A 10,004-nucleotide genomic window follows, 5' to 3' on the forward strand; every position below is an offset into this window, starting at 1 on the left:
ATGTATTTTGAGGTAATATTAGAGCCATACTGGTACAGTAGTTAGAATGCAGAATTGCAGGCTAACTCTGCCCACTGACAGGAGTTCGATCCTGACCATCTCAAGGTTGACTCAGCTTTCCATCTTTCCGAGGTCAGTAAAACGAGGACCCAGATTGTTGAGGGCAATTTGCTGACTCTGTAAACCGCTTAGAGAGGGCTGTAAAGCACTGTGAGGCAGTTTATAAATCAAAGTGCTATTGCTATTTTGTCAGTGCACCGAGTATGCATACGGTCTGTCTCAGGGTATTGAGAAGTGTTACTGTTCAGAGGTTTGCCGGATAAAATCCATGTTGCACGTTGTGTCCCAGTGCTGATACAATTAAGGACTCTACTTCGTTTGTCTTCCCCAGTGATGCACCGGCATCTCCCAGTACTCAGGAAGCCATCCAGGGCATGTTGTGCATGGCCAACCTCCAGTCATCCTCAGGAGGGGCCTCCAGCTTGCAGGCCTGGTTGGCAGCTGGGCACGAACGTGGCTCTGCGGGAGCCTCCGGCACCCAGCGCTCAGGGAAGAGGCCCATCAAACGGCCGGCTCATCACAGCACGGACAGCGAGGAAGAGGCCAGCATGGATGAACAGGAGAGCCTGGGAGCCTGTTTTAAGGATGCTGAATACAGTAAGGAATGGAAAGAGATTTACTTCACTGTTGGAAGATTCTACAAGAAAAACAGGGCTTTTTTCTCCTGGGCAGAAATGTTAAAAGACTACGTGAAATCTATTGGCCTGCAAGGGTGCTGTGCATTGCAAAGTATGGAGAGCTGTGCATTATAAAATATGGAATCTCAATATACACTTGCATCACCTTCTGAATTGGAACTCTGGGAGTCTATTGCAGTTCCAAGGAGGCGTGTTTGAATAGATATGTCTTGCCCCTCCACTATTCCCTATATAGGTCCTCCCAGGTTAAAACCCACTCAATAAGCACATCGTCCTTGGTTTAGGGGTCTGCGGAGGTGTGGGGCTACCACAGCGTGAGGGACACCAAATTGGGGAAGGTTGGAGAATTGGCCTGCAGTGGTTAAATGGCACAGGGCACCTCCCAACCAGCTTCTCATTTCTCGGTGCCAAACTGCTCAGTTTCACAGCAAGGCTTTCTAATTGTTCTCTTGCTCCTACTACTCTTTAATACATGAAAAGATATCTGACTGATTTAAATTGACCAGAGAAGGATTTGTGGTTATAGCAATAAAGCATTTGTCTTCGGAGAAATCTAGCTTCCCTTCATGTGCCCCATTGCAATCACAGTTTCTTGTTTGCCCCTCCCACATATTAGGACCTGAAACATTTACAATTCATGCCTAACTGCATCCTTCTCTCTGTAGTTTATCCTTCCTTGGAATCGGATGAGGATGACCCAGCCTTGAAGTCACTGCCAAAGAAGAAAAAATGCACGGACGATGCTCCGTGGAGTCCTAAAGGTAATCATCCATCACCTGTAACACATGGTGTGTATTTATTGTGAGTCTATACAAAGGGATACAAAAATACAATTCCCTGGCAGTAGTTCTTTTAAAAAGCAAATTTCTAACTCTTTCGCGCACAAAAATATACCTGAAAGTATTTGGGATGAAAAAATGTGATGAGGATTCTAATGCTAGGGGAATGGCTGAAGACTTTTACACTGTATTTGAGGATGGGATTTCATTGTGCAGTGCTGATCGTTGACTGTCCCAGGAACCAGCAGTTACAGAGTGAACTGGTTCATAATTCTTGGAAATACACAAAGCACAATGGTACGGGCATAGAACTTTCCTTTTGTTTCTGTGAGGTGTGGAAAGAATATAGGCAGAGCAATGGGTTTTCTCTGCTTAAACAAAAACCTGCACTGAGCATAGTCAACCTGTATTGCAGCTTTACATTATTACAGTTTGTAGCAATGCCTGGAAGGCTACAATTCTGAATGTGGAGATTTTTCTGATTTGCTTGATACCTGAAATGTGACTTGGAGAAGGGTGGGTTTTCATCGTAATAGTAATAATTGGAGGCAAATCTGCTTGACTATATTGGAAAGGGATTTTTTTTAAGGATTTTATTTTATTTTAAAAAACAGTACTGAACTTTGCTAATTTTGATAGACCTGCCCTCAGTTGGCTCCATAGTATATCTTATGGCTTAGCTCTGTTCACAGATGCAAATTATTCTTCTTTTGTCCTTTGTGTTTTGCCTGTGACAATTAAAACGTTTCAGAATGAGCACTACATCTGTGAGGGTTGTGAGGCCTTAATTACAGATTTGTGGCCTAAATTTTGTGGATTTCCAGCAAACGAAGCTTCCATTCTCTTACTCATATGATCATGTAGGCAAAGAAGATGTTTTATGTGTACCAGGTGGGAGCAAGTAGAGCAGCCTCTCCTAATCTTGAGGTGCTTCGGGTCCTGGGACTACAGCTCCCAGAATTCCTCAGCCCAAATGGCAACCTGGGCCATTACCACTCCACATAAGTTGAAATCGTCAAAAGTTGCGGGGAAGGTGGAATAGAAACTTCTTCAGGTGAACTTTCCCTCTTCACAGCCCGGGTGACCCCAACGCTACCCAAGCAAGACCGCCCTGTCCGTGAAGGGACCAGAGTGGCATCTGTCGAGACCGGTCTGGCAGCTGCAGCAGCTAAACTAGCTCAGCAGGTAAATGGCCAGGTTAGTTTATGAGAGAAGGAGCAGGTTGTGAGGCCCAAAGAGACTCGTCCTGGGGAAGGTGGCCGCCTTCTTCCGTAGAACATTTCCTGTGTCAGTGGGGAAAGCTTGCGGTATTTCAGGACGATGGAATTGTTATTCATTACGAAGCATACTCATTGCCAAGGTTAGCGTTCTGCCTTCTATATACTGGTCTTTCTCAGTATATTTCTCACCGCACTCAGTGTGGTGACTGATAGCATACTTCAGCGTAGGCAGGAACTAGAACAAGCCATCACGGGATCAGTAATCAATAAACAAGGAACAGAAATACAGCAAAATGTATTCTTAAAAGAGCCAGAGCAACATATTTCGTAGGATAGCATCATCCCGTAAGTTGTTAAAGCCCTACTTTCAGACTCTGTGTGTGTGTCTGTCTCTGTGTGTGTGTGTGTGTGTGTGTGTGTTGAATTTAGGATAGCTAGTTCATTCAGTGTTCTCGAACGGGAAATCGAATGGGTAAGAATCCGTTCAAGTCATTCCCAGGGACCATTCATGGATCCAGCTGGGCAGGAGCAAGAAGGAATCCCTAGCGGTGCTGCCCACGCCCAGCTGATCTTAAACAATGCAGCTCTGCGTGAAGGATTCCACCTCTTTTCTCTTCCTTTTAAGGAACATCAGAAGTTGCAGCGGCGGAAGCTAGTAAAAAGGAAGCCACCATCTCCGAAAGCTCCTAGTCCAGAACTGGAGCCGGAACCGGAGCCGGAGCCAGAGCCAGAACTGATAGAAGCAGAAGCGGAACCGGATGTGCCACCCCCACTCCCCCTCCCCCAAGAACCAGATCCTGAGCTGGAGGCCCCTGTGCCCACCCCTCCCCCGGAATTGAAACAGGAGCAGTTTGCCGGCAGCCTGGTGGATCATGAATACACCGCTCGGCCTAATGTTTTTGGAATGGCCCAGGTGAACCGGGGCTCCACGCCGATGGCCCCGGGGGTTTTCTTGTCCCAGCGGCGCCCCTCAGCTGGCTCGCCAGGTCCTCAAGCAGCCCAGGGTAAGCCTGTGTATATATGGGCTTCGAAAGGGAAGGGCCAATCCTATGGATGTGGTTTAGGAAAGAATTCTTACTGCCTTAAGATCTGCTGCAAGGTGTTTTGCCAGAGGAGGAGAGGGATTGTAGTTGGTGGAAGAATATGGCTTGGACTGGTCATTCCTAGGATGCATTCTGGGCAATCAAATACTGAACACACTTAGTGGTATTATCCATTATCAGCCATGCTGCATTCAAAGAAAGTTACCAGTTCAAAAGACGCCTCACCTTGAATATCTCACTTGGGATAATACTAGTGCGTTTTGTTGCACTTTTATTGTCATTAATTATATAGCATTGTGAACCTTCAGGACTTCCGTATAGGAATGAAGTACTATATGAGTAAACGAACAGAGGCAGGTGTGAACTGACGCAGGTAGGAACCACTGGAGCCTGGCAAGATCCAGATTATGGATCCTTGTGTAATCCATAATAGCACTCAGACAGAATTCCTTGTTCCCCACTGAGAAACTTTTGGAATAGTCTGCTGACTTCTTGTGAGAGAAGGTGAGATTCTTGTTCCCTTGTGGGAATTGTTGCCTCCCAAGTGGAAAGCAAGCAGGTAAAAGAAAGAAGATGGCATTTTGAATGTTCGTGTTGGATTCATTGTGTAACCCGGAGAGGATTTTGAATTTCATTCTCCACATCAGCACAGACTTTTTTCAGAAGGAAAATAAACGGGCTTTATGACTTGACTAAATCTAAAGCTCTTGTCTCTGTAGCCTTTAACTAGGCGAAATAGTGCATCATGGGGCAAGCATTTTTGAACCAAGGTACCTCAAATGGTACCAACCTAGTAGTTCTAAAGCATGTAAAAATGCAAGTAGAAAAATAGGGACCACTACGGTGGGAAGGTAACAGCGTTCCGTGCGCCTTTGGCATCTAGTCATGCTGGCCACATGACCACGGAGACGTCATGGACCACGGAGGCCCCTAGAGTTGGAAATGACTAGCACACATGTGCGGGGGAACCTTTACCTTTACCTCAAATGGACTATTTTACAGAATGCATGCAGAATCTACGACCTATGATTCCTGTGGAATTGAAATTTGGCAAAATGTCATAAAACATTTCTGCTGCCCAGTTTCTGATGTTTGACTGTGCTGTACAGTAGCGATCCCCAACCTTTATGGCTTGATGGCCTTGGGGGTGGGGGAGGGGGGGAGGGGCAACCAGCCTGAGCAAGTGGCGGGCCGTCATGCGCACGGACATGTGTGCGCCGGCCTGCCTCTCGCAGAAGTTGACCTGCACACATGTTTGCATGCGCCAGCCCACCGCTTACGCAGCCCGGTTCTGAACGGGCCATGGCCCGGTGGTGGGCCACAACCCAGAGGTTGAGGGCTCCTGCTATACGGTTCAACCTGGGCTACTTTCAAGGCAGACACATCTCTGAATATTTCCCTGAATTTTTAAGAACTTTTCAAGTACCTTAGAAGCCATGGTTGAAGACATGGTGCCATGGTTGAAGGCACTAAAAACTCTGGTAAGCAAATATTTCTAAAATGGTTGTCCTAGTTAGAATGATAACTCTCTCTTTTTGGTCCTTTCAGGAAAACGCCCCAAGAAGGGTTTAGCGACAGCAAAGCAGCGACTCGGACGCATCCTGAAGATCCATCGCAACGGCAAGCTACTCCTCTGAGTGCATCCCCATGTCAGCTCCAGACCACACGCCCAGCTCTTGGGCGGCAGAAGTTGGGTGAGGCACAGAGTCCCACTTGGAGGCACCACCTGGTCTCTTTGGAGGCCTTGGGTGCGTGGACAAGGCCTGCTCTACTCTACCTCTCCTTCCCTCCCATGGATCAGAGCCAAGTCTGAGCTGCCTGTGCTGCTGTGCTGGGAGCTTTGAACTCGATTGGCAGCACCTGAACACAGAGGCAAACCGCACGGGTTTCCCTGACGAGACAGACAACGCAGGAGGCGGGGGGTTCATTGTGCCCACTTGTTCTCCATCCCTACCTCGACCCGCTGCACTTCCTTTTTTGCTCTGGAGCTGATACCTCTTTCGAATGCTCCCTTCCCTCCTGTCAAGTCACACTTTACAGATGTTGGCTTACCTTTTCCTCCTAGCAGCTTCAAATGCCCTTTTGTATCTTTTGTTGCTGTTGGCAGACCCCTGGCATGCCAAGGAGTGTTTCTTTTTATTATTATTATTATTATTATTATTATTATTTTTCCAAAAAAGAAAAAAAGAAAATTCCCAGCAAAAAGTAGCTGCTTGTTGTTTTTCAGGCAAGCAGGGGGTTCCTTTGCAGTTCTTCTAGAACAGCGTTTCTCGACTCCGCAACGATTTTCGGATGGGGGGAGTTCGACTTTCGGAATTCTCCAGCTGGGGCTACTTTTGGCCGGGGAATTCTGGGAGTTGAAGTTCAGACATCTTAAAATTGCTCAGCTTGAGATACGCTGCTCCGGAGGGATCCTTCCAAAAGCCTGGAAGGGCAGGAGAGGAACCGCTTGTTTTGCAAAGAGAACTGGATTCTCCCCTGTTTTCCAGCAGTCAGGAATTTGTGGATGGAGTAGGCAGACCCTGGAAATAACTCCCTCTCCACTGAGAGAATTTTGAAACTTCCAAACTTCATTTGGCAGCAGGGAATCATTCACTCATCTTGCCTTACGTTATCCATCCAAAATAGAAGACTGGAAACTTCACAAGAGATCTGTGTGTCCCCATGGCACTGCAGAATGCAAAAGGGACTAATGTGTTGTAAACATTTTGCAGCATATACGAGAAGACAGTTGAGGTAGAAGGCTGCAAGCTGCCTCCTCCTCCCCCCTGGTTTGTGTTATCTGTAGGTTGTTGCTTTGAATGTTTGTATCTTAAGTTGGTGAAAATCCCAGCTCTCTCCAATCTGTAGCTGGAAACTATTCAAGCCAGCATCACTTGCCAGGTGGGGCTGCCAACCAGGAGATTCCATGTGGAATATTAGCAAAATTCTTCCTGCTGCCGATGTGAAGTTTCCCAGTAGGCTTCACAGCTGTTCCTGTTGCAGATCTCTCATTTTGGTAATTCCCGGGCTTGGTTTTTTTTTACATTCTTGGCATAAAGCAGTCTGTCCTCCCTTCTCTTTCTCCTTCTCCCCCTTCTATGGCGGCAGGGAGGGCATCATGCCCCCTAAGTAAGACTTAAAAGATGTTTCTACCCAGCAGCACAGCTCAGTTAATACAGCTGTGTATCATATTTTTACACCAGACTCCAGCAAGCTTTGTTTGTGTAAATGTTTGAATTCTATTTTTTAGGCCTCGCTCTAGAAACGTGTGTTTAAGGGGGAGAAAATAAGAAAACCTTCAGTTTATTGTGGCATATGCCTGAGATATATTTTTCTGATTCTGTTCCTCTAGGAACAAATGCTTTCACTAGGATCTGGGAGAACTCGCCCACAAATTTTGTGTTCTGGAGAGTCGGATACCGAAGTACAGATGTAGCAGTTTATTGCACAAGAGTTAATACATGGGTGCAGCACCCTGAGCAAGGCATACATTCTACCTATAGAGTGGAGGCACTTCTTATGCACAACTTTTTGCTTTAAAGGGGGCTGTGCTGAAAGGATTCACCACTGGGGGGGATTATTTCAGGAGGGCTATCCAAATCTTTCTTTTTGGGGCCAGTTTTTTGCCAGTTGGGGAATAAAAGGTGACCTAAATACTGTATTTTTCGGACCATAAGACGCACCGGACCATAAGACGCACCCAGTTTTTAGAGCAGGAAAACAAGAAAAAAAATTCTTTCTCCTTCTCTCTCTCTCCCTCTCTTTCTCTCTCTTTCTCTCCCTCCCTCTCCCATTGTCCCTTTCTTCCTTCCTTCCTTCCTTCCTTCCTTCCTTCCTTCCCTCCCTCCCTCTTTGTCCTTCCCTCTCTGCATTAGAGCAGTACCCGCGGAGGCGGCCCTGCAGCCCAGCTTTCTCTTGCAGAAAGCAAGCTGAAACGGAGTGAGGGAGATTGCCAGAAATGCGAATTGGCCGATTTCGCGCTCCTGCAAACTCCCTCGCTCGGTTTCAGCTTCCCTTGCTACAAGAGAAAGCAGGCTGAAACGAGGCAGATTGCAGCAGCGCGAGATCGGCCGATTCACATTCCTGGCAATCTCCCTCACTCCGTTTCAGCCTGCTTTCTCTTGTAGCAAGGGAAGCTGAAACCGAGCGAGGGAGAGTGCAGGAGCGTGAGATCGGCGTTTCTCAGCACGTGCCAATTCGTGCTCCTGGCAATCTCCCTTGCTTTCCACTTGCGGAGGTTGGGGCTGGCCATACGGATCACCTTCGGACCATAAGACGCACCCTCGTTTCCCCCCCCCCACTTTTGGGGAAAAAAGTGCGTCTTATGGTCCGAAAAATACGGTAGCTATATCATCAAATAACCCACATTGAACGTTCACCCATTTAATTATTTTATACTGGGACTCCTTGGTACTATTCATGAAATGTGTCTTACTCACATTGATCTCATCTGGAATTTCTCCCTGCAAAGGGTCACAAGCCACCTTTTATTCAGAATTGGTATTATTAACAGTCTGTTGATTTTTGAATGCACAAAATTAATACCGGAAAGTTATTTATCAAGCAAAACTGAAAGGCTTGTTCTCCCAGCTAAGGGTTACTGCCTTTTTTTCCTTTCCTTAAATTAGTATCCTATATTTGCTTCGGCTGCAGGTTTACAATAATATCTCGGGCAGCAATTTTTGTTTTTATTGTAAGAATTGTAAAATACACTTTAACACATGAAAAGAAAGTCTGATCCCGCAATAATTACAGGACAATAAATCTTGGGTGCTGCAGGGCCCCAGGGACTGGGGGGGGGAGGGGGGAGGGAATGGCTGTCGGCTGAGGGGGTTTTTGTAGTGCAGACAAGCAAAACAGGGAAAAGAAATATACGTATAATGCAGGAGCACCCTGAAGAACACCATCCAACCTTCTGCAAGGAGAACTAATTAGAGAGGCAAGGGCTTTTGCCTGTCTCCTTTCAGCTACAATATAAGATTCTTGCTGTATGGATTATGAGGGGTGATAGCAGGAAAATCCCTGGACAGAGGCGAGATTCACGTCGGTCAGATTGTTGGTGTGATTTTCTTGATTCTGCCACTCTGCTTGCCCACACGCTAAAATCTTTTATATGCTTTGCTGTGGCCTTTCAATGCAAGAACATTTGACAGATGCATTAGTAGCTTTTATTCCCTTTTTTTACGTTTCAATCCCTTTCCCTGCATAGGACGCTGGGTGAGCCAACTTGAGTTTCCTTGTTAATGTGAGATGTCTTAAGAGGAGATTCCCTAGAAATTGTAAAAAACAAAAGACTTCCAAGTTGCATAAATGAACAGGGTGCAACGTGGGGGGGGGCAGGGACTCTAAAATGATAAATAGCAACCCACCCACACCTTTTCCTCTATCCAAATGTTAGCAAGCTGGTAATTTTTCTCTATTGATGATGGAAAGTCTTTCCGCAGGGTGTTTTGTGTTCAGGAAAATCTGCCACAAGGAAGACGGTGAGTGCTCACTCTTCATACTGTTGTCCACCTGTCCAAAGCCAAAGCACTCCAAAGGGAAAGGCTAACATGGCATCAGCTGGATTGTTGAATAACTAAAACATGTCCAGAACATACTAAGCCAGGTTAAAAAAAAAGGCTCTCAAAACTGATCGATGCCTCGTAGCATCTCTGTGTTTCCTGCTATTGGAAGAAATTTTCAGGGCTTCTGCTTTTTCTTTCGTGACCCAGCAAGCCAGATGCCTCAGCCGTTGCCCTTCTGTTGTGCCTTTGAGCAGCAGTTTCACACCTTTGGTCAATTTGATTTGAACTGAAATACTGGAGTGTGGCACTTGTGGTTGGTATATATTTCTCAACTGATTGAAAAGGGCACATTGGCCTTGCCTGCATGGCTAGACGAGGACAATATGGAAGGATTGGAGTGGATCCCACACAACTCTCAGTCCAGCATTTGAGGCCCACAGAAAGCCTCATCCTGTCTTTGTTCTTAACAATTCCAATTAAGGCTGTGAACTTTGAGGGGGTGGTGGGGGTGTCTGTGGTGCTTATTCCGAAGTGTCAAGGTAAGGATGTCTTTAACTTTTTGCAGAGAGAAAAAGAATAAACACATCAGATCCCTCCATCTGCTGCTCAGAAGACATATTTGCAGCTAAGCACAATGTCCTTTTCTGCATTATATCAGCATGATACGGCATGGGGATAGATTGGGCCTACAGCATAGTGAGAAATCAGTTTCTCTCTTACTATAGTCCGATGTCTCTTCCATTTCCAAGGACCCGCTGCAAAGGTCCAGAAGGAG

The 10,004-nt window shown here is 46.3% G+C and overlaps 1 protein-coding gene and 1 long non-coding RNA gene across 2 annotated transcripts in view; one reads left to right on the forward strand and one right to left on the reverse strand.

Annotated features, from left to right (window-relative positions):
• Positions 1–6,802, forward strand: part of PHF8 (PHD finger protein 8) — a 35,425-nt gene extending 28,623 nt beyond the window's left edge. Inside the window, exons 17-21 of the mRNA XM_081320368.1 lie at positions 392–657; positions 1,364–1,459; positions 2,553–2,662; positions 3,323–3,701; positions 5,289–6,802. Of these exons, the coding sequence (XP_081176494.1) occupies positions 392–657; positions 1,364–1,459; positions 2,553–2,662; positions 3,323–3,701; positions 5,289–5,377 (940 nt within the window). The 3' untranslated portion in view covers positions 5,378–6,802. The remainder of the gene's footprint in view (positions 1–391; positions 658–1,363; positions 1,460–2,552; positions 2,663–3,322; positions 3,702–5,288) is intronic.
• Positions 6,752–9,876, reverse strand: LOC308663727. Its single transcript, XR_014025472.1, has 2 exons — positions 7,411–9,876; positions 6,752–7,371 (listed from the first exon to the last, which is right to left on the reverse strand). It is a non-coding gene; the product is annotated as an uncharacterized lncRNA (long non-coding RNA).
• Positions 9,877–10,004: the final 128 nt, after the last annotated feature.

This window comes from Vipera berus (assembly GCF_964194415.1).
Source record: "Vipera berus genome assembly, chromosome: 2".
Classification (NCBI taxonomy): domain Eukaryota; kingdom Metazoa; phylum Chordata; class Lepidosauria; order Squamata; family Viperidae; genus Vipera; species Vipera berus.